The sequence below is a fragment of the Hypanus sabinus genome, chromosome 5 (genome assembly GCF_030144855.1).
Source record: "Hypanus sabinus isolate sHypSab1 chromosome 5, sHypSab1.hap1, whole genome shotgun sequence".
NCBI lineage: Eukaryota > Metazoa > Chordata > Chondrichthyes > Myliobatiformes > Dasyatidae > Hypanus > Hypanus sabinus.
This window is the reverse complement of record NC_082710.1, coordinates 149,420,517-149,445,108: the sequence shown is the minus strand read 5'-3', so window position 1 is coordinate 149,445,108 and position 24,592 is coordinate 149,420,517. Positions and strand designations below refer to the sequence as shown.

General features: G+C 47.2%; 1 protein-coding gene across 1 annotated transcript; it reads right to left on the bottom strand.

The window, feature by feature from the left end:
• Window positions 1-5,197: 5,197 nt before the first annotated feature.
• On the bottom strand, window positions 5,198-23,997 carry LOC132394447 (class I histocompatibility antigen, F10 alpha chain-like). The gene is made up of 8 exons (XM_059970618.1): window positions 23,847-23,997; window positions 16,971-17,231; window positions 16,563-16,835; window positions 15,629-15,892; window positions 15,278-15,385; window positions 11,742-11,771; window positions 8,406-8,453; window positions 5,198-5,695 (listed from the first exon to the last, which is right to left on the bottom strand). The coding sequence occupies exons 1-7, from the start codon at window positions 23,893-23,895 to the stop codon at window positions 8,407-8,409; spliced, it is 1,032 nt and encodes a 343-aa protein (XP_059826601.1). The 5' UTR covers window positions 23,896-23,997; the 3' UTR covers window positions 5,198-5,695; window position 8,406.
• Window positions 23,998-24,592: the final 595 nt, after the last annotated feature.

The following is a 24,592-nucleotide window of genomic DNA, read 5'->3' as shown; positions in this document are numbered from 1 at the left end:
CAACTTTGCCTCCAGCTTCCAGCCTGATCTCATATTCACTTGGTCCACTTCTTCTCTCCCGATCTCTCTGTTTCTGGAAACAGTCTGTCTACTGATAGCTTTTATAAACTCATCGATTCTCACAGTTACACACACAACACACTGGAGGAACTTAGCAGGTCGGGCAGCATCGGTAGAAATGAACAGTCGATGTTTCGGGTCGAGACCCTTCATCAGGACTGAAGAGGGAGGGGGCAGGGGCCCTATAAAGAAGGTGGGGGGAGGGTGGAACGTGCCAGGTGAAAAACCAGTAAGGGGAAAGATCAAGGGGTGGAGGAGGAGATAGGCAGGAAAGGTGAAGAAGGAATGTAAGGGGAAAGCACGATGGGTAGTAGAAGAAGGCAGAATCATGAGAGAGGTGATAGGCAGCTAGCAGAGGAGGCAGAGTGAAATGGGGGAAGTGAGAGGGAGGGAATTACCGGAAGTTGGAGAATTCGATGTTCATACCAAGGGGCTGGAGACTACCCAGACGGTATATGAGGTGTTGCTCCTTCAACCTGAGTTTGGCCTCATCATGGCAGTAAAGGAGGCCATGTATGGACATATTGGAATGGGATTGTGAAGCAGAGTTGAAGTGGGTGACAACCTGGAGATCCTGTCTGTTATGGCGGATGGAGCGGAGGTGCTCAACGAAGCGGCCCCCCAATTTGCGTCGGGTCTCACCGAGGAGCACCGGATGCAATAGATGGCCCTGTGACGAGATCTGAAGGATTATCTAAAATGGACTGTTCCTTTAAAAAGAGAGAGAGAGCATTGTGCTATTTCAGGGAGAGAGAGACAAAAGCCTGTGAGTTGCCTTGGAAACGGCAAGGCCGAACTATATGATGGACAACTGGTTTTCAGTACTTGTGGAATATATACAAGGTCAACTGACTTTGTAATCAGACACACCAGAGACATACCAGATGCAGGGAAGACACTGACACTGGTTGAGCTTTGTGTGCCCATGACAAAGGTGGGGTTTTTGCTGACAGTGTGGACAAAGCGGTGACCGGTGGAAAGCTATTGGTGTGTTTAACCACGGCCTACTCAATTCAATACCCAGAACTGAACTGACCATCGTAAGGCTGTATCATTTCCCCACCGAAGATGGAAGAAGTGTGGGGGAACCTTATTTACTCACTTATATATGCATATGCTCTGCTAACCTGTTTGCCTTATCTTGTTTTATATCACTTTATCACATAGTTACTAATAAATGAGTTTATAACGGAAGACTCAGACTCCAGATGTGTCCATTTCTGCTGGTCCTTTTTAACCCGTTATGGGGTACGTAACAACCCCAACAGACTCACAAGTGAAGTGTTGCCTCACCTGGAAGGACTGTTTGGGGCCCTGAATGGTGGTAAGACAGGAGATATAGGGACAGGTGTAGCACTTGCGCTTGCTGGGATAAGTGCCGGGTGGGAGATCCGTGGGGAGGGACGTGTGGACCAGGGAGTCGCGGACCTTGCGGAATCTAGATCCTCACAGTTATCTGGAATATACCTCGTCCCAGCATGTCACTTGTAAAAATGCCATCCCCTTCTCTTAGTTCCTCCGTCTCCACCACAACTGCTCTCAGGATGAGGCTTTTCATCCAGAACAACTGAAATGCCCTCCTTCAAAGAAAGGGGCTTCTCTTCCTCCACTGCCAATGCTGTCTTCACCCACCTCTCTTCCATTTCGTGCACATCTGCCCATCCTTCAGCTGCAAGACCAGGGACAGGGTTCCTCTTGTCTGCACCTACCACTCCACTAGCCTCTGGATCCAGAACATAATTCTATGCAACTTCCACCATCTCCAATGGGATCCCACCACCAAGCACATCTTTCCCTCCCCCCCTCCCCCCCCACTTTCCACTTTCCGCAGGGATCACTCCCTACACAACTTCCTTATTCACTCATCCCTCCCTACCAACCTCTCCGTATCCTTGCAAGCAGAACAAGTGACACACTTGCCCCTACACCTCCTCCCTCACTACCAAACAACTATTCTAGAGGAGGCGACACTGTTCTACTATATCCAGTGCTCCCGGTGTGGTATCCTGCATGACAGTGAGACCGAACAGATTGGGAGGGTACTGCATTCACTCTGTTCGCCACAATAAGTGAGATCTCCTGGTGACAACCCATTTCAATTCTAATTCCCATTCCGATTCCAACATGCCAGTCTATGGCCCCCTCTACTGCCAGGATGAGGCCCCATTCAGGTTGTAGGAACAACATCTTGTATTCCATCTGGGTAGCCTCCAATCTGATGGCATGAACATGGATTTCTCGAATTTCCGGTAATTGTTGCTCCCTTTCACCATTCCCCATTCCTGTTTGCCCCTCTCACCTTATCTCCTTACTTGCCCATTGCCTCTCTCTGGTGCTTCTCTCCCTTCCCTTTCTTCCATGATCTTCTACCCTGTCCTGTCAGATCCCCTTCCTCCAGTCCTTTATCTCTTTCACCAATTAATTTCCCACCTCTTTAATTCACACCCTCACCCTCCCCCAGTTTCACCTATCACCTACCACTGTGTACTTCCTCCTCAACCCCCCCCCCCCCACCATCTTACTCTGACCTCTCCCCTTCCTTTCCAGTCCTGGAAGGGTCTCAGCCCGAAACATCATCTGTTTACTCTTTTCCATAGATGTCAACTGCTGCCGAGTTCCTCCGGCATTTTATGTGTGTTACTTTGGATTTCCAGCATCTGCAGGTTTCTCGAAGTTGTTAGATAGTCTGGTGCGTTCCTGGCTGACAGCAGTGGAGTTGTATACCTGGAGATAAGCTTCCGATTGGTGTCACATAAATTGGAGTCAAAACTCAGGGGTCTGGCGTTCCATGGATTTCAACAGGACGCACGCTGTGTTTGGGGAGGGGGAGGTGCATGCCCTGTGTTTGGGAATGCTGAGGCTGTGGAAGTCTACAGTGTGACCAGAGCTGAGTCAGATCAGCAAGTAGCTGTGACCAGTTTTAAGATGAAAGGGTATTTAACTGAATTTTGATAATTTTATGTAATAAATATTGCAAGATAAGGAATAGGATTTACACTGAACTAATTCAGTGAAATGATGGCCAGACGGGGCAAAAATTGGTGATGGTTTTGAGAGTGAGGCTACTGAGTGATGTGGAACTGTTGGTAAACTGGGCAGAGCAGTGGCAGAAGGAGTTTAATTGTAAGGTGTGAGGTGCTTTACTTTGGGAAGACTAATAGAGGTAGGACCCTTAGGAATACCAAGGAACAGAAGGATCATGAGGCACAAGTATGCACTGACAACCTCGTGCTGTTTAGGGACACCATCACCTACATGAAGGACAGGGCGGATGCCTGCCTGGTCATCTCAGACCAGGAGAAAGCCTTTGACAGGATTTCATACACATGCAATGGAACACACTCTCCAAAATGGACTATGGGAGGAAATGAGGAAGTGGATCCAACTGCTTGACACATCTGTAGTGAAGTCCAAATCAGTAGATGGGTAACAGATAGCTTTCCTGTTAATTCTGGAGTTCTGCATGGTTACCCACTCTCCCCTGTCTTGTTTGTGTGCTGTGTAGAACCCTTTGACAAAGTCATCAGAAAGGGTGTGAGGATAAGAGGGGTGATGTCGCCGGGCAGTAGAGGGATCAAGGTGAAAACCTTCCTGTACGTGGACAATGCCACCATCTTCTACTTGAATCCGAGGTTGGTTTGCAGATTGATCAGCATCTGCTACTGGTTTGAGCTGGCATCAGGGGCCATGGTTAACTGCACAAATAGCGAGACCTTGCTCTTCAGCAACTGGCCCAACCAATCCTGTGAACCCTTCACGGTCGGGTCTGAATACCTGAAGGTGCTGGGGATCTGGTTTGGAGGGGCTGAACTGGGCAAAGAATTGGCTGGAGTGGACTGGGAAGGTAAAGCAGAAGCTGGGTCTGTGTGGAAGATGCTCCCTCTCAGTAACTGAGAAGACCCTGGTCATCAGGTGTGAGGTGCTCTCAGAGCTGATGTGCTTGGTGCATGTGTGGCCCACCTCCCGCTCCTCCAGCTTGGGAATCACTTGAGCTGTCTTCAGGAGATCCCAGATGGAGGAAGTAAGACAGTCCATGGACAGTGCGGACAGAAACATACCCAATGGTACCCTCACCCTGATGACCATCTTCATATGGTTACATCAGTCTGTGTGTGGAACCTCAGTAAGTGGGCATCAAGTTCCACTACGTGCTGAGAATCTACCCGTCCCCCATGTTGGGAAAATGTTGCCGTCCTAGCTGTCCTTATTAGCTCACTGCTTTTTAAATTCCTGTTTTTGCATTACTTACTTAATTTAACTATTTTATATGTGTAATAAAAATTTACAGGAATTTTATGTTTTCCCTGATATTATCATGTATCGCATTGAACTGCTGCCGCAAAGCTAACAAATTTCACGACACATGCTGGTGATATTAAACCTGGTTCTGATTCTGAATTACTCCAGCCCATCACCATTGACTACAGGGCCATCAGCGTGGGTCAGCACCGAGCTTCTTGAAAACACTGCAGGGAAAGGACTTGATGGACACGGTAGGGTAGTTTCCCAAGCTGACGGTCCGGACCTTCTGGCTCCTTGCCAGATCTCACCAGCAGATAGCGTGATCTTACCTGGCATGCAGTGATGGGGGTCCTCCCAGACGGTTCCCTCCCACGACGCACTGCCCATGGGACAATAGTGATGAGGTTTGCAAAGAGGGTGTGAAGAAAGATACGAGGACCTGTGTCACGGTAGTCCACCCCAAGTGTCACAGGGGACTCTGATGCACAGGCTGTTCCCAAGGACACACACACATGGGATATCTATGTTGTTCGCAGATCATTAACTCAGTGAAAGTTGCTCTTTGGTCAGCCTGAAACTTGTTGATCTGCCAGCACGTCGAGATTTCCACAGAGGAATGCTGCCATCTGACACTGTCCAGGCTGCAGGAGTACGGACTTGCTGAGGGAAACACTGAAGCTTGGTGCAGCCACTGTCAGGGCTGGGTGGGGAAGGACCACAGTGTAAAATTCTTCTTGTACTTGAGAGGAAGGCCCTTCATTATTAACGTAGCAGTGTACCACCCCAGGGAGCAATGAATGCATTGGAACAGAACAGAAAGTATTGACTATGGACGTAAAAAATGAAAACGCATTCAACAGTTTATTCTTGTAAATAATTTATTAAGAATAAATTTTATTTTGTTTAAAAAAAATAGTATACCACCCCGGAGGAACACATGAGTAACAACGTTGCTATTGGCTTTAAAAAAATATAATTGAGGATTGTCTACTAGTAAGTAAAAGGGTTTTGCAAAGTTTATATTTGTAAAAATTTTTATTCTGAATAAAGTATATTTTTGGAAAAATAGAAATTCGCCTCTAAACCCCATTCAATTTATCCAAACCAAATCACTTTTCCAAAGTGATTTAACTTTTGAAAAGCAGCATTATATAGTCCAGCTTCTGCAGTGACAGCAGCGACTTGTTCATAAACCCAAACATGAAGGTAAACACCCAGTCGGAGATTTCCCCGTAGAATAGGGGTTCCCACCCTGGGGTCCATGGAGCCCTTAAATCATTGGTCCATAGCATGAAAATGGTTGGGAACCTTGCCATAGAAAAGAGCCCAGCCCCAGGATTGCACTCTTTCACCCAAGTTTTCTTCATCAACATCCCACTGTCGATCAGATTTCCTGCAGAGGAGGAGGGGAGTGGGAGAGAGATTGATATAGTGAGACAAGCTCACAGAAACTTCAGTAGTAAACCTTCCCCCAATACTGACCGTGAAACCCACTGAAGCCACCCACACAACAGTGAGAATAATGTCTAGGCATTCCCAATTCCCAACATCCACTGTAACATAACCCAGATATCCTCCCGCTCTCCCACCATCCCACCTAACAGCCTCACCCCATAACTCCCCATCACAACACCCTGCAACCCCCACAAGACATCAGTGGCGTGGAACCCTGGGAAGAAACAATTCCAGTCACAAGCTGCAGGAGAACCAGGAACTGGATTCCCTGGAATGGAGCGAAGCAAGGGCCATTCAGAATCAGGTTTAATATCACTGGCGTACGTTATGAAATTTGTTGTTATGCAGCAGCAGTACAATGCAATACATAATAAAAACAGCAAATATAAATATATATTTAAAAAGTTAAACAGTGCAAAAAGAGAAAATAAAAGTATTGAGCGAATGTTCATGGTGAAGAAGCTGTTCCTGAAACATTGAGAGTGCGCCTTCAGGTCCTGTACCAACCTCTGATGGTAGCAATGAGAAGGGGGCATGTCGTGGATGATGGCAGTCCTTACTGATGTATGCCGCCTTTTCAAAGATTTCAAAGGATGCTGGGGAGGCTAGTGTCCATGATGGAGCTGATTAAGTTTACAGCTTTCTGCATCTTATTCTGATCCTGTGCAATGCCCTCCTCCCCGATACCAGGCAGTGATGCAGCCAGTTAGAATGCTTTCCACAGTACATATGTTGAAATTTGTGAGTGTCTTTGGTGACATAACAATGTTCCTCAGACTGCTAATGAAACATAGTCACTGTCATGTCTTCTTTGTAGATCCATCAAGATTTTGGACCCAAATAGATTCTTAGGGCTGTTGACATCCAGAAACCTGGAATTGTTCCGAATCAGATTTAATTTCACCAGCATATGTCATGAAATTTGTTAACTTTATGGCAGCAGTAAAATGAAATACATGACAGATAAATATATAGAAAAAAACTGAGTTACATTAAGTATATATGTCTATTAAATCGTTAAGTTAAAATGAGTGCTGTCAAATAGTGGAAATAAAAAAGTGAGGTAGTGTTCATGGGTTCAATGTCCATTTAGGAATTAGATGACAGAGGGGAAGAAACTACCCCTGAATCGCTGAGTGTCTGCCCCATGCCTTCTGTATCTCCTTCCTGATGTTAACAGTGTGAAGAGGGTGGTGGGGATTCTTAAAGATGGACACTGACTTCCTAAAGCATCACTGCTTGAAGATATCTTGGATTCTATGGGGGCTGGTGCCATGATAGAGCCGACTAATTTTGCATGTTTCTGCAAATTATTTTGATCTTGTGCAGTAGCCCTCCTCAGTGACAGTGATGCAGCCAGTCAGAATGCTCTCCACGGTACATTTGTAGAAGTTTGAATGTTTTAGTTGACAAACCAAAACTCCTCACACTCCTAATGAAATATCGCCACTGTCTTGGCCTTCTTTATGGCTGCATCAATAAGTTGCATCTAGGTTAAATCCTCAGAGATATTGACACTCAGGAACATGAAATTGCTCATTCTCTCTACTTCTGATCCCTCTACGAGGATTGGTTTGTGTTCCCTTGTCTTGCCCTCCCTGAAGTCCACAATCAGCTCTTTGATCTTGCTGACATTGAGTGCCAGGTTGGTGCTGTCACACCACTCCACTAACTGGTATGTCTCCCTTCTGTACCTCCTTTTGACACCAGCTGAAATTCCGCTGACAATGGTTGTATTGTTAGCCACACAGTCATGGGTGTAAACAGAAAAGAACAGTGGGCTAAGCACACATCCCTGTGGAGCACCAGTGTTGATTGCCAGTGAGATGGAGATTTTTTTTTCTATCCACTCAGATTGTGGTCTTCCGTTTAGAACATCGAGGATCCAGTTGCAGAGGAAGGTACAGAGGCCCAGGATCTGTAGCTTTGCGAACAGGACTGCAGGAATAATGGTGTTAAATGCTGAGTTATAGTTAAACACACAGCATCCTGTCATAGGTACTTGCATTGTCCAGGTGATCCAAGGCTGCGTGGAAAGCCATTGAGATCATGCCTGCAGTAGACCTATTACGGTGATAGGCAAATTACAGTGGGTCCAGGTCCTTCCTGAGAGCAGTGTTGATTGTAGGCATGGCAAACCTCTCGGAGCGTTTCATCACCATAGATGTGAGCACTACTGGATGTTAGTCATTGAGGCAGCTCACACTACTCTTCTTGGGCACTGGTATAATTGTTGCCCTTTTGAAACAGGTGGGGACTTTCCACTTCTGATCCCTTGATGACGACTGGTTCCCTCAGCTTACCCCTTGTGAAGTCAGCAATCAATTCCTTGGCTTTAGTGACATTGAATGCATGGTTGTTGCTGTGACTCCACTCAACCAGCAGATCCATCTCGCTCCTATATGCCTTCTAGCCACCATCTGAAATTCTGCAAACAGTAGTCGTGTCATCAGCAAATTTATAGATGGCATTTGAATTGTGCCATTTATAAATTCCAAGGGTGAGATGCTGTGGGACTAGTTGCAGCCCATCTCATAGTTCTGGTTCCAGACAGGCGGTTGTCAGTGCCCAGACTGTGCTGTAATGACCAGCTCCAGTGACAAGAGCTGGGAAACCCAGTATTGACCAGTGACCAACACAGTTCCTACCTCAGGCCACGTCAGAGGAGTTGGAGGAGGATTCTCCTTTGTCAGAAGCTGTGAATGGAAGGACAGGCAGGAAAACATTTATTACCAATGCAGAGCAGACTCGGAGAAACAAAGATACATGCACGCACTGTATAGACAAGTCTATACAGATAAACAAGCAGACACAAAGACATGCACACAGACAGCCCCAGCTCCCTTAATAAGATGTTAAACAAACACTCAGTGGCCTCTTCAGTAGGTCAACCTGCTTGTTAATATAATCAGCCAACTTTGCGGCAACAACTCAATGCATAAAGGCAAGCTTGAAAGAGGTTCAGTGGTTGGTCAGACCAAAGGTTCATTTATTATCAAAGCATTATGCAATATACAGTTCTAAGATTCATCTTCTCCAGGTAGACATGAAACAGAGAAAACTGTGGAAGTCACTGAAAGAAAGACATCAACCCCCGCCCTATTGCCCACAAAAACAAAATAAAAACCTGCAAACCCCAAATCCCCCCTTTTGCACACTAATAGTCCGTGAGCCTGTAGGGTTGGTCGGTACCATCTGAGGGGAATAATGGTCATAGTGATTTTTAGCAAGGTATACATCTCTAGAGTTAGCAAATATGTGCTGGCATTGCACCAGTGGTAGCTTTATGTGTGCTGTCATGCATTTTATAACACTACCCTAAAATAAGCATTCCTGAAAAGTGGCCAATATAAAGTACAACATATATATTCAACCTAGTGGTATTTTGTCATCAGTGATCCCTCAACATTGAAATTTGTCACAATGATAGCTGAGTTCAAGCACTTTTCCTCAAATGTTGTTATAAAATTCTTCATTGAAAACTATGGCATTGGTGGCACTTGCAGTGCAATGCCCAATTTCAGTAGAGTGAATCATTTCACTTTTAGAAAAATATTTGTCTGTTGTTTATTTTGGAAAAGTCAATAAAAACCCTAGTGTATATATATATAAAATCACATGGATTTGTAGAGAATGTATTCAGGAATTCAAATAAGTAATCACTTTTTGTATGTATTCTATGTTAACATCAGTACAGCAGAAAATGTTACCCCACCCCCAAAAGGTAAAAAACCCATTTGGAGAGATTTCTGGAGTTTTATCAATGTCATGATATTTTCCATATTGTTGTATCAAATCAAAGCAACCTTAAACTTTTGTCATAGCATATAGAATTACAGTACAATAATTCAAATGTGGGGTTCCACACGTCCATAACCTAGGCCCCATTTAGTTGTAAAATGAATATATTTAATCAAAGTCTGCTTTCCATACTTTGTCTTTCATACTTTCATAACCTATTAATAATCATAATAATTTTCCAAGTCTTCCACATCTTCATCTGAACTTCCCACACTCTCTGAGATGGATGCCCGGTTCTCACAGTCTGCCAGTCTACACATGTCAGTACACCTGAGGTCATTTGCAACACACACACGTCTTGGGAGTGAACATTTTTTTGGACAGTTACAGGCCAGTAGATCCAGGACGGTATCAGGTGCTGCTGGCCTTCCATCCAGGGCACCACCAACTGTTCAGCTTCCTCTTCTCTCTCCATCTTCCATCTTGTGGGTCCTTCTCCATATACCAGCCTGGTAGTTGGCTCGCTGTGCATGTTTTGTTAAGTGGTCCTTCCATGGTAGGAGTTAACGATTTTTGATTTCACCTTTTGTGGCACAGAAAGGGTGATACCTGAGCTAATTGACCTTGGTGGTCGATGCTTTTGGGGCATACAGGAGACATTTAAATGCCTCCAGTTTGTCCATCAGTTCTGGGGAGAGGTCCCATTCCCGACCCAACTCTAAGAATGTGTCCTGAGTTTCCCTGTTGCTGGTCAGAAGTTTTAGGGCACTTGTCTTCCCTTTGCCTGCAAAAGTGCTTACAGAGTCACATCCTATATATGCGTGCAACCCGATGGGAGCCCTACAAACCTCTATGACAACAGTGGCAGCAACCTTCCTGATGTCTACAAGCCTGGTACGGGTTCTAGTGCCACACTTCTGGAACAATGGGGCCTCAGTCTTGTCACAAAATGCTAAAGACATGATAAAGACATCTGTGTCTTCTGAGCAGATCACTACAGATTGGTATCCCTCTCTTGTGGCATGGGCAGCATGGAGAAGTAGATGGCCATCTGCTTCTTCTTGTTGACACTGAAGAGCTGACACCTCACTGTCTTGAGATGGTTTGCCATTCACAGTAGCAGACAGAATCTTCTCCTGAAGCTTTGCTCTGTTCTCCGCCTTCCTCCATTCATGGACTATGAAGCTAATGAGACTATTTTTGTTACTGACTTTGGTCAGGAAGCTCCTCCACAACCTCACCGTCTGTGTGCCTTACAACTCATGACCAGTCTCTTCATCCCGTAGACATCTTTCACTATTCTTGATAGAGTTCTCCTTGTATGTGTTGAACACAACATTTATTCTGCTACTCTGACTGTCTTCCCTCACAGCTGTGCCCAGAATTGTTGTGGCAACATCTCTGAAAGTAACTTGATCACCTTTCACTCTTTGGACCAAGTTCATTCCATCAACCACTGTAGCAGAGTTTCCTGGGACTTGTTCTTCTACTGCTACAGTTTTCTGCAAGGTTGTGGCTAAAGTAGCATTATTTATCTTTCTCAGCAATCCTTCTGGTGTGGACAGGACCCAGGGCAATGGTCCAAAGGGATGAGAAAGGATATCCTCCATACGTAGATTGCACCCTTGTGCTATGATGCATCCAAACAAAGACAGAAAGCTACCACTGCTGCAATGCTAACCCATATTTTCAGCACTAGGGGTGTGTACCTTGCCAAAATTCACTACAAGAATTATTCCCCCCAGATGGTACTGGTGGCCCAAATTTGGGGTCCTGGCTCACAGACTAAAGTACTACCAGAACAGGGAAGAAATGTGATCAAAGTGACTTTGACTGTGGAATGATTGATGGTGCCAGATGCGGTGGTTTGAGTATCTCAGAAACTGCGAATCTATTGGGATTTTCACCCAAAGCATCTCTAGAATTTACAGAGAATAGTGAAAAACAACATCGAGTGAGCAGCATGTTTGTGGAAGAAAACAGCTCGTTAATGAGAGAGGTCAGAGGAAAATGAGCAGACAGGTTCAAGCTGATAGAAGAATGATGGTAAATCAAGTAACCATACGTGGGGAAAGCCAGTGATGTGGAGAAGAGCATCTTTGAACATACAGCCTGTTGAACCTTGAAGTGGACGCACTACAGCAGCAGAAGACCACATCAGATTCCAAGGTGTACTTAATAAATTGCCACTGAATGTAAATATTGCAACACAACGATCCAGATGTGATTTACAGTGAACTTACTTCTGGTGGGACTGTAGCCGCTCTCCCCCTCTGTAAAATACAGAGACAGTCAGTAGGAAGGTTCCCATGTCCCGAGCACATAACCTTATACACTCAATACCAGATACACCCAATGGGCTCTGACCCCCATTCAAACAATGGTCCAGATACAAGTTTGAAAAGGATTAACTTTTCCAGCCCACTGCAACACTATGAGACATCTCTCCATAAAAGACTGAACAAAGCTGGTGGGTGACCGGGTGGAAAGGGGGACTGTTTACTCAGGTCCACCAGCTGGGAATGTACACAGTGATAATGAGATGAGGCAGGGAGGATGAACCATTTCCCCAGGGCAGAGGTCGATAAATGAGAAGTAATCCTGAAACAACCTGGGAAAAGAACGTTTTCCCCAGGAGGCTGGGATCTGGAACACACCGTGTGAGGGGATGGTGGAGACTCTCATACCATTGAAGTCAGATCTAGAGAGGCACTAATCACCAATGTACAGAGAGATACAAAATGGGATCAGTCTGGACAGCAGGGGACAAGGGCTTCATACTGCACCATATGACTTTAGGTCATAGAGTCAGTACTGGGGAAGAGGAGACAGGTTCCAGGGAAGGTGGGACCTGCACAAAAGAGCCAGTTAGCACCTGAACTGGAAGGGGGCTAATATCCTAGTGGGAAGGTTTGCTGGTGTTGCACGGGGGTAGAGGAGGGTTTAAACCAGAGCTGCAGGGGGATGGGAACCAAATGTCGCTAAGATCTCAGACAAAGTCAGGAATCAAAAGGCTGAGCATGGTGGAACTAATGTCCTGAGCTGTGAGCTGTGTACGTCCCAATGCAAGGAGTATCATGGGCAAGACAGGTGAACTTAGGGCATGGATCTACACAATTATAATATTGTAGCCATTAATAAGACTTGGTTACTGGAGAGGCAGGACTGGCAGCTCAGTTTTCTGGTGTTCTGTTGATTTTGGACACGACAGAGTGGGAGGGATTAAAGGATACGTGGTAGTGTTACTGTTCAGGGAAATGTCACGATAGTGCTCAGTCAGGACAGACTGGAGAACTCGACGTGAGGAATTATGGGTGGTACTGAGAAATGAGAAAGGTATGACCAGATAAATGAGGCTACATTCCAGACCACCTAACAGTCCGATGGAACAAATTCATAGAGTGACTGCAGACTGTTGCAAGAAACTCAAGATTGTTACAGCAGGTTACTTTAACTTCTCACATATTGACTGGGGATCCTATAGTGTAAAAGGACCAGACAGGATAGAGTTTGTCAAACATGTTCAGGAAAGCTTCCTTAAACAGTACATAGAAGTCCCAACGCGACTGGTGATACTTGATCTGCTACTGGGGAATGAGACAGGACAGGTGATTGTGTAGGGGAATACTTTGCATCTAGTGATCACAGTGCCATTAGTTTCAAAGTAGATATGCAAAAAGATAAGTCCGGTCCACAGGTTGAGATTCTAAATTGGAGTAAGGCCAATTTTTATTTGTCAGAAAGGATCTGGCAAATGTGGATTGGAACAGGCTGTTTTCTGCGAAGGAGTACTTCAAAAGTGAAATTTTCAGAATACAAAGCTTGTATGTGCCTGTCAGAATAAAAGGTAAAGATAATCAATGCAGGGACCCTTGGTTTTCAAGAGATATTGAGGCTCTGGTTAAGAAAAAAGTAAGAGGTGCATAGCAGGTATAGGCAGGTGGGAAAGAAAGAGGTGGACAGGAAATAGAAGAGAAAACTTCAGAAAGAAATCAGGAGGGCTGAAAGAATGTGCGAGGTTGCCTTAGCAGACAAGGGGAAGGAGAATCCCAAGGGATTCTACAGATATGTTAAGAGCAAAAGGATTGCAAGGGACAAAATTCTGGAAGATCAGAATGGTAATCCATGAGTGGAGCCAAAGCAGATGAGGGAGATTTTAAATGAATTTTTTGCATCTGCATTTACTCAGGAGATGGACACAGAGTCTCTGGAAGACAACATGGCGTCGACTTCATGGACCCTGTTCAGATTACAGAGGAGGAGGTGTTTGCTGTCTTGAGGCAAATTAGGGTGGATAAATCCCCTGGCAATGTGTTCCCTCAGACCCTGTAGGAGGCAACTGCAGAAGTTGCTGGGATGCTAGCACAGATATTTAAAACATCCTTCGTGACAGGTGAGGTACCAGAGGAATTGAAGGATAGCCAGTGTTCTTCCACTGTTCAAGAAAGGCTCTAAAATTATAGACTGGTGAGCCTGACATCAGTAGTGGGAAGGTTATTGGAAGGTATTCTAAGAGAGCGGATATATGAGTATTTGGTTAGATGTAAACTGATTAAGGATAGTTAGCATGGCTTTGTGCATGGTAGGTCATGAGTTTTTTGAGGAAGGTACCAGGAAAGTTGATGAAGTAAAGCCAATAGAGGTTGCCTACGTGGACCTTAGCACAGCACTTGACGAGGTCCCACATGGGAGGCTGGTCAGGAAAGTCATTGCTCAGCATTCATAATGAGGTAGTAAATTGGATTAGGCATTGGCTTTGTGGGAGAAGCCTGAGAGTGGCAGTAGATGGTTGCCTCTCTGACTGGAGGCCTGTGACTAGTGGAGTGCCGCAGGGATTGGTGCTGGGTTCATTGTTGTTTATCATCTATCTCAATGATCTGGTTGATAATGTGGTTAACTGGATCAGCGAATTTGCAGGTGATTGGTGGTGGAGTGGACAGCAAGAGAGCGGGATAGGGACCAGCTGAAAAAATGGGCTGATAAATGGCAGTTGGAATTTAATTCAGACAAGTGAAAGGTGTTGCACTTCAGTGGGACAAACCAGGGTAGGTTTCACACAGTGAACGGTAAAGGGATCTGGGAATATAGGTCCATAATTTGTTGAAAGTGGCATCAGATGTAGATAGGGTCATAAAGAAAGCTTCTGTCTTACAAAACTATGAGTGGTATAGAGAGGGTAAATGCAATCAGGCTTTTTTCAATGAGGTTGGGTGGGACGACAGCTAGAGGTCATAGGTTAAGGGTGAAAAGTTTAAGGGGAATATGAGAGGCAACTTCTTCGCTCAGTGGGATATTAAGAGTGTGGAACGAGCTACCATCGCAAGTGGTGTACGTGAGCCTGAGTTCAATTTTTTGAGAGGTTAGGGCATGGATTGATGGGGTATGAAGGGCAATAGTCTCGGTGCGGGTCAATGGAAGTGGGCAATTTAAATGGTTCGGCAAAGACTAGATGGGCCAAAGGGCCTGTCTTCTATGCTGTACTTCTCTATAAAACTGAGGGAAGATGGATAACAATTTGACCGACCTGACAAACAGGGGAAGGAGAGGGAGAGCCGGGTGGCAGAGACTGATCGGGATAACATGGATGTCATTATATTGGCGAAAGGGAAGGTGGTCGGCAACAGTATGGGCACGGGATGGGAGAGGAAGGGGAGGGTCTGAGGACAGGGCACCCTTTTGAGTGGAGAGGCAGGAGTGCTAGGGTTGTGGCTGCTGAGAGGACATAGTCCTGCCCAAGCTCACTTCTCCTGGGGAACAGTACACCTCCCTCCAGTCCTACCTTTTTTCTTGTAGAAGTGATAAGCCACAACGTCAGCGAAGACGATCAGGATCACCAGGACCACGAGCGCAGCGATGACCATGAGAGGTATATAGCTGGACTTCAGAACTGGCCAAGATTCAGAGAAACAGTAGGTTAGGTGCAGGGACCGGGATTCCCTGTCTGTTTACACACCACATTTCCCCCACCTTACACCCTTCTGTCCAACAGAGGGAGACTGGCTTCCCCGGTCTTTTCATCCCATTCAAGGCAGCACTGACCCCCTCCCTCTATCCACACCAAGGCCAGTGGTCACCAGTGCTCCCTCTCTCTCCCTGCCTCTGTACCGCCCCACCAGCGAGTGTATCTTACCCAGGAACAGGACGAGGGGCTCGGGGAGACCCCGGTGTTCCACCCGACAGGAGAACTTTCCTGTGTCCATGCCTTCCACCTGCACCGTCCTGGTCAGCTGGTAGGTGTTGTCGTGATTGGGGAGAATCCCGTGGGAATGGGTCTCCTCCAGGGTCCGGCCGTCGCGTAGAATAGTCATGTCAATGGACGGGGGGTAGAAGCCAGTGGCCACACAGGAAAGGTGGCGGTTATCCAGTGAGGTGGTGAAGGAGACTTCGGGGGGATCTGTGGTGAGAGGAGACAGTGCGGGGGGTACCCACGTAAAAACACTGATCCTTCCACTCACATACTGACCCTACCCCCAACACATGCATAACACACACTGAAAACTCCCAGCACACGCCAACCCACCGTTCCACCCCTACCCCTCAGACACGCAGCAGACGCCAACCCCACAGACACACAGCGGACACCAACCCACCGTTCCACCCCTACCCCACAGACACACAGCAGACGCCAACCCCACAGACACACAGCGGACACCAACCCACCGTTCCACCCCTACCCCACAGACACACAGCGGACACCACCACCACAGACAAGCAGTGGACGCCAACCCACCATTCCACCCCTACCCCACAGACACCAACCCCACAGACACACAGCGGACGCCAACCCACCATTCCACCCCTACCCCACAGACACGCAGCGGACGCCAACCCCACAGACACGCAGCGGACGCCAACCCCACAGACACACAGCGGACACCAACCCACCATTACACCCCTACCCCACAGACACGCAGCAGACGCCACCACCACAGCCACGCAGCGGACGCCACCACCACAGACACGCAGCGGACGCCAACCCCACAGACACGCAGCGGACGCCACCACCACAGCCACGCAGCGGACGCCACCACCACAGACACACAGCGGACGCCACCACCACTTACTGGGCTTTAGGTGGCTCTCCCCATCTTGAACGTACTTCTTCAGCCACTCGACGCAGGTCTGCTCCAGGTATCCCTTGAACTGCTGGTTCCTGGCCATGTTCTGGTCCCACTTGTCCTTGGTAAGGACACCCCAGGGCACAGGGGTCACCCACACCATCTGATCCTTGTCGAAGCTGATCAGGTCCGACCCGTCCCAGCTGTACTGCATGAACCCGGTGGTGGTCCCATCGTCATGGAGCTCACAGCCGTACATCAGCTGGATTGTGTGTGTTCCTGCAACACACCATCCGTCAGTGTGGGCTGGGGAGGAAACTGCCCCCTTTTCCCACAAGTGCTGTTCCTCCCTTGCTCATCTGCCACCTGACACATCTCCACACCCACTCTGCCCCCATGTGGTATCCCACTCACCCCCCGTCTGGTTGGTTCGCTTCTGCAGTGTCTGGATGTCAGCCTTGAACCCCGGCTTGTTGCCCCGCAGGTTCTGTGTCTCACGCTCCCAGTAGTCGGGGTCCTGGCTCTCCGCCATCCACCCCTGTCGGGGCACCGTCCGTCCCAGCACACTGTCGTGGTAAATGATCTGCTCCTCGTCCACGTACCCGACCACCACAAACTCGGGGACCCCCGACCCCGGGGTCACCGCCATGTAGAAATAACGGAGAGAGTGAGAGCCTGAAATTGGAGCAGAGATTCAGAGAGGCCTCAAGACCCGAACCCCATGATCAGGGTCCCAAGTACCGGTGGGGAGGGACCCGTGGGACAACTCCAAACCCCCAAGTAAATCATGGTCTCCATCACAACTGACCCCTCGCCCATTGAGCCACATGTGAGTCCCACCTGGAGACAAGGTGGACCATATTCCTGGTCACAGCTGCAGTTTCCTAGATGACCCGTGCTGTGGGGTCCATGGACCACGACATGTTCACCTGGGCCAGATGGGTTAAATCACTCTCTGTCTCCCTGAGGTCAATGAGGGTAATTGAAGCATAGAAGCGAGAGCAGAGGGTGAGCACCGGCTGCCTGTCTTTTGATCGGTCGCTCCGTACCCGAGAGGGAAAGGCTTACTGCCGTGTCCGGCCCCGAGAGTATTGCCCAGGTTTTCTGTGTTTTTTGGATTTGGACTTTGGACATAGACTGATCTTCTAGTTTTTTGTGGGGGAGGAGGGATTTGAGGGTCGACATGCCTGATCCATTTTGCTGTTTATTTTTGTACGGAAGGAAGGAATTGGGAGTCGATGGGCCTGATCCGCTTTGTTCATTTTTTGTACCCGAGGAGGGATTTGAGGGTCGATGTGCTTGATCTGTTTCTGTCGTTTTTTTGTGTGGGAGGAGGGATTTGAGAGTTGAAGTGCCTGTTCTGTTTTTGTTTTTTTTGTGGGGAGGTGGGATTTGGGGGTTGATGATCGTGCTGCCTTTCTTTTCTTTTCTGGTTTCATTGCTACCCGGAGAATTCAAGAATTTCAGAGTTGTGTACTTTGATAACAAAATGAACCTCTGAAACTTTGAGGTTTTTGTGTGTTTTGTCTCAACGTGGCAGGGACTGGGGGTAAAGGATATGGAGGCTAGGGCAGTGGTCTGCACCTCCTGCAGGACAATGGAGATCAGAGACTTTTCCATAACCCACTGACTATCCCTGCAGAAAGCGGGTCCAGCTGCTGCTCGGTGCAGACCACCCAGACTCATTCTGAAGCATTCCGGCTGCAGAGAATTGATAGAAAGTTTGGTTAGTGAGTTGATAACATCACAGGTCCAGAAAGAGGAGGTGGGTGACAACTCGGTAGGGCAATAAGGACAGGCCAGTAGTACTTGGAGCCCCTGTGGTCACTGCCCTCTCAACTATGTCTGACACTGCTGGGGAAAAGACCTCAGAGGAAAGTGGCAGCAGCCGAGATTGTGGAATCATTGTTGGTTCTGACATTGGTGGAAAAAGTTACAGTGAACAGTAGTGGCAAGATTTTGTTAAGTAAAGGTGTTTTGTGACTGAGAGTGAGACCCGAGGATGGTGTGTTGCCACCCTGGTGCCAGGGTCTGTGATTTCTCAGACTGCGTACTGAAAGGTCTGAAAGGGGAGAGAGCAAAGCTAGAGGTAATTATATATGTTGATACTAAAGCTCTAGGTAGAAAGAGGGGTGAATTCCTGCAAAGTACATTTAGGAAGATAGGAGAAGGTAAATAGCAGGAACTCTATGGCTGTAATCTCAGGATTACTCCTGGTCCAAGGTGCTTGTGAGGGTAGATATCAGGACAGGACAGGTGAGTGTATACCTGGAGAGTCAGTCACAGCAGAAAAACAGGCCCTTCAGCTCAACTGGTCCATACCAACCAGAATCCTGCCCAAGCCAGTCCCATTTATCCCTCTAAACCTTTCCTATTCACGTACCTGTCCAAGTCTGTTTAATTGTCATTAATACACTTGCCTCAGCCACTTCTACTGGCAGCTCATTCCACATGTACTGATCACTTTCAGGTTCCTAATAAATCTCTTCATTCCATATCCTCTAGTTCTTGATTCTCTAATTGTGGGAAAAAGACTGGACATTCACTCTATCTGTGCCCCTTAAGACTTCATATACCTCTACAAGATCACCCCTCATTTGCCTACGCTCCAATGAAAATAAGCCTTAACCTGCTCAGTCTCTCTCCCATAACTCAGACCCTCGAGACCTGGCAACATCCTCATGAATCTCTTCTGAACTCTTTCCAGTATAAAGGCATCTTTCCTATTGTATAGTGACTAAAACTGAACACAATATTCCAGATGCAGTCGTTCAATATGTTGGTGAGGCTGCAATATAACATAACCCTGCCCTGGACTGATGAAGCCCAGTGTTTCAAAAGCCACCTTCACCCCTCTGTGACACCACTTTCAGGAAACCACGTAGTTGTATTCCTAGATCCCTCTGTTCTACAACATGCCCCATGGAACTTCCTACCCTATTTGATGTTCCAAAATGCAATTCCTTTTACTTATCCAAATTCAACTCTATTTGCCATTCCTTGGCTCACTTCATCAGTTGATCCAAGATCTCTCTGTAAATCCTGATCTTCACAGTCGTCAGCACTAGCTACATTAGTATCATCTATTAACCATTCCCTGTACCTCCTCATCAAAACCATGAATTAATTAGTGCAGGAGGGAGGGCTTTAGGCATCTGGATAACTGGCATTCCTTCCGGGGCAGTTGGGACCTTTACCAGAAGGTCAGGTTACAGCTAAACTGGAGGAAGACCAATATCCTTGCAGACAGTACTGCTCACACTACTCAAGAGGGCTGAAACCAAGTTGATTGGAAGTGGGAAACTCTGTAGCAGTGTAACAGTTGTTGCAATCATTGAAACGTGGTTGTGGAAAGGACAGTTCCCAAGTAAAGAAGTTTCAGATGTGACAGTGGAATGAAAAAGATGAGGGGGAGGGTTGAACTGCCTATTGAGGAGGTTCAGAAGAGATTTGCCAATGAAGCCATATCTGTAGAATTTAGGAATAAGAGAGGGGTGGTCGGTTTGCTAGAATTACATGAGAGGCCTCTCTTCCATAAATTTGAATTAGGACGGATATGTGAGTTGCAGAAATGTGTTAGAGGTTTAGTGGTAGGGATTTTATATTCCCAATATTGAGTGAGATCATCTCAATGCAAAGAACTTAGATGGAATGAAACTTGTTATGTGTATTCAAGAGAGTTTATTCATACAATACATGGAGAGCACTGCCAGAGACTATGCTGTACATCAGCTTACCCTAGGAAATGAAATCAGGCCTGAGGTGCAAGCGTTGATGGGAGGATGCTTTGGGAACAATGAACATAATTCTGTAAATTCCAAGGTAATTATAGGAAAGGTCCCCAAGTTGCGATCCTAAACAGATGGAAAAGTAATTTCAATAGTGCAAGAAAAGACTTGACAAAGGTAGGATGGGAGAAGATATTTGCAGGTAAAACAAAAGCTGACAATTGGGAAGCTCTTAAAAGGAGTTAGCTCAGGGCCATTGAGGAAAGAGGAAAGGCAAAGATGGCAAGTCAACCTTCGATGAGGAAGGACAGACGTTTTGATCAGATAGAAAAGAGATGGCATATGGCAAGAACTTATACAAGAGATTCTGAAGACGCTGGAAGTCCAGAGTGACGCACACAAAAATACTAGAGGATCTCAGCAGGTCAGGGAGCTTCTATGAAAAGGAATAAAGAGTCAATGTTTCAGGCTAAGACATTCAAAACTTTCCCTTGGCATATGGCGCATGTAGGAAACTGGAATCAAGCAAGTCCCTTGAGTCATAGAGCAACACATTACAGAAATAGGCCCGTTGGCCCCACTTGTCCATGCCAACAAAAATTCCCAATGGATAGACCCATTTCCCTGTGTTTGACGCTTATTCAAACCTTCCCTATCAAGATGTAGAGGATGCAGCCATGAATTAAATAATGGAATTGGGCAAGAGTGGCTGATATCTGAGACAATAGACAATAGACAGTAGGTGCAGGAGTAGGCCATTCGACCCTTCTAGCCAGCACCGCCATTCACTGTGATCATGGCTGATCATACACAATCAGTACCCCGTTCCTGCCCTCTCCCCATATCTCTTGACCCCGCTATCTATAAGAGCTCTATCTAACTCCCTCTTGAATGCATCCAGAGACTTGGCCTCCACTGCCTTCTGGGGCAGAGCATTCCACATATCCACCACTCTCTGGGTGAAAAAGTTTTTCCGCATCTCTGTTCTAAATGGCCTAACCCTTATTCTTAAACTGTGGCCTCTAGTTCTGGACTCACCCATCAGCGGGAACATGCTTCCTGCCTCCAGCGTGTCCAATCCCCTAATAATCTTATATTAGTGTAAAGGGGGTTTCTTCTTTTTTCTTTGTTACTGTTGGGAAAGGGTTTCCTTTTGTTAACTAGCAGGAATGCTAATTTACTGATAACGAGAATGGTATTCCTTTGTAAACCAAATGGAGATTAATGTTCTTTTTTGAGTCTGTAAACTGTTGTTGACGGGCTTTTGGGCAGATCAGCGCGAGGGGGTCGAGAGAGAGGATGCAATGCTGTAAGCGGGGCGAGGATCAGACCCCAAGAGGCCGGGAGGTACTCCGAGGAGGGGGGGATGAAGCTAGATGTGCTTGGTTGACCACACGGAGGGTCCTGAGCTGCGAGTCGAGGAGTTCGGAGGGGATCGAATGGTGGCCATAAGACTTCAGTAATTGAGCTCCAACGGTTGTGCACTAAGTGGTTTGGACTTTGATAAGTTTGGCGCCTTTTCTTTATTTTTTCTCTTCATATATACTGTATCGTTATTAATCACTTAGTTATAGTAACCTTTATAAATAGTACTCATTTAATCGCTTATGGTGCACTGTCTGGTTTTTGGGCGAGGCGGGGACATCACACAGCATCCACACCAGCTGATTACCCAGTTTGGCGGAGCCGAAGGCTGCTCCCCCTAGACGAGAACGAGCTGAGCGAGCCTGAGGCGACCCAGGGGGTTACATTAATGTAGACTTTCTGCCAGAAGAGGGTGGTGTAGTCAGATGCAGACTACTACTACAGACTACTACAGATGCATTTAGACAGACACTTAAAAAGGTAATGTATAGAAAGATACAGGCATGATGTGGACAAATGGGTCAGCACAGTTGTAGTGGGCCAAAGGCTTCATTTCAGCGCTGTACTTTGTTAGCTAACTTAACAGGCAGCCAAGAGTTCCCGAGCAGATAAGCAAAAGGATCTCTGCAGGGGCAGGAGGTGGTCTTTGTGAGTCTGGCATCTCTACAAGGGCGGGAGCTGTGCAGGTAGTGGATTCTGCAGGGACAGCAGGTGGCTCCCTGTAGAGGTTGGAGGTGGGCAGGGGTTAGATTCTATGGAGATTGGGTCTTTTCAGGGGCAGGAGCTGTGCAGGGGGAGTTTCTGCAGGAGCCATGGGGGTTGGAGACAATGATCTGCAAACATCCTGGACACTTCCCCCATTTCTGTGGGCTACCAGCTGCTCTGGTCCACTTGGGAGAGTCACTGACCTCCCAAACTTTGATGTCTTTCTACCCAACTAACACTGACTGGGAAAACCATCCCGGTATCCCCACCCGACCCTGCAGCTGAAATCCCTGGGAGCATCCCACACCCCCACACACTGTCTCCATCATTCCAAGGTCTGGGCACAGTTCCACTTGAGTCCTGGCCATTGTTTCACCATGATCTTTTACCCTGTTCCACTCTACTGCCCGTAACAGGCCCTGACCTACCGGGACTTTGTCAACTTACACCCTGCTCCCTCTGGTCTGAACAACCTCAGTTCCACCATTTAACCTCTCTCCTCTCTGCCAAGATGCGTCCTGTACCCCACTTAAGCTGCTTTACACTGTCCGGTCAGACCCCTCTCGCTGTCCTCTGGCCATCCAAGATGTGCAAGTGCCCCCTGCGCGCTCCTGTCTCAGTCATTAACGTGGCCGGAGGCCACAGAGCTCCGGCACAAACACAGTTCAGTGCGAAAGTCTTGACATGGCTGGGGTGCCTCGGAGTTTTGCACCTGACTGTAGTGATTTTACGCATTGCACTGTACTGTTGCCGCAGGAAAAAACAAATTTCACGACATATGTGAGTGATTATAAACCTGATTCTGATATGGGACTAAGAGTGTGAAAGGTGCAGGAAGAGCGGCGGGAGCAGGAAGAAAGAAAAACATTCTGTAGTGATCAAAAAACCAGTTGTTTGGAATCAAATGGGGGTGTGTCTGTACTTGCACCACCCACCGCCCCTGGCTCTCCTTCTCTGCCACCTGTCCCATACCCCTCCCGCGGCGCTCCACCCTCGTCATTCCCAACATCCTCTGCTCTCGCCAGATTGACAAACTCGCTCTCCACTCCACTTAAACAAGTAGAGAACTGTGCAAAAATCTTGGGCATCCCAGCTGTAGATATGTCCCTAAGAAATTTGCATAGCACTGTAGAGAGGACCGAATGGTCTCTTCCTGTGCCACTCCGCAAACCCCAGTGCTAACCGGATCCCTGGTGTCCCACTGTCCACTTGTTCAGTGACACACTTCAGGCCCAGGTCAGTGAAAGTGCCGAGGTTATGTCATCTCTCCCCGCCCTCTTCACCCCGTGCGCAGTTTCTGGATTCCAACAGCCTACCACCAACTCCCCCCCCCCCCCACCCCCTAGCTGATACCCACTGAGCTCAGTATGAGCGGTCAGATCAGGGCCTGTTACCGTCTTCCCAGCTGCTCAACCCCTATCTGGGGGTATGTTACCCTGTGTCCAGCCTGTCACTGACCAGGATCTGGGTGTCCCATTGACTTCTCACCCACCTGCGGAGACCCCTCCACAAAGGAGTGCCAGCAGTAGTACACGCGGCATCGTTACTCTATCATTGTCAGCGCTGTCTCAAGTTTCCCAGTCCTCCACCAGCGCACGGTGCAATCCAACTCGGCTCACGGCTGCCAAAAATCTTCCTATTCCGCCCGGCGTCGGGCGGGCTCATCCCCGCTCTGCATTAACGCCATTGGTCGGCGCGTTAACGTACCCCAATCATGATTCGTACCTGCTCTTCATACCTGTTTGCGTCATTAGTCTCTAGGCGGAGCAAGTCTGCGAAATTCGAATCGCTTGGAAATCTTTCATTTCGGGCTAGAGCTCTAATTCGCTCCATTTGTTGCCGGGAATGGTAGAATGAGAGAAGATCGCATTGACAGAAACTTTCATGCTCTTAGTCCACGGCGGAGATCCACCTGGACCATTAACTCCCTACCTGCTAACAGAATCTGGCATCCCACAGTGCATAATTAATTCGATCAAATTCTATCTGCCTCAGCGCCACTCAATCTTCCATCTGATTTATTCATTCCTCCAAAAGTTCGAAATTCAAAGTAAATTTATATCTCCATGTACAACCCTGAGATTCATTTTCTTGTGGGCATTTTCAGCAAATACAAGGAAACTCAGTAGAATCAATGAAAAACCAGACCCAACGACAAGGACAAACAATCAATATGCATAAGACAACAGACTGTGCAAATACAAAAAGAGAAAAATAAAATAATAATAATAATAATAA

What these genes read in the sequence shown, in the direction of transcription:
- LOC132394447 (XM_059970618.1), bottom strand. Translation starts at nt 23,895, where the DNA reads ATGCCGCGTGTACTACTGCTGGCACTCCTTTGTGGAGGGGTCTCCGCA. An exon ending in GCCCCTCGTCCTGTTCCTGG is followed by an intron (nt 15,386 to 15,628) that starts GTAAGATACACT and finishes AATCTTGGCCAG; the next exon opens with TTCTGAAGTCCAGCTATATA. An exon ending in CGGCTACAGTCCCACCAGAA is followed by an intron (nt 8,454 to 11,741) that starts GTAAGTTCACTG and finishes TTCCATTCACAG; the next exon opens with CTTCTGACAAAGGAGAATCC.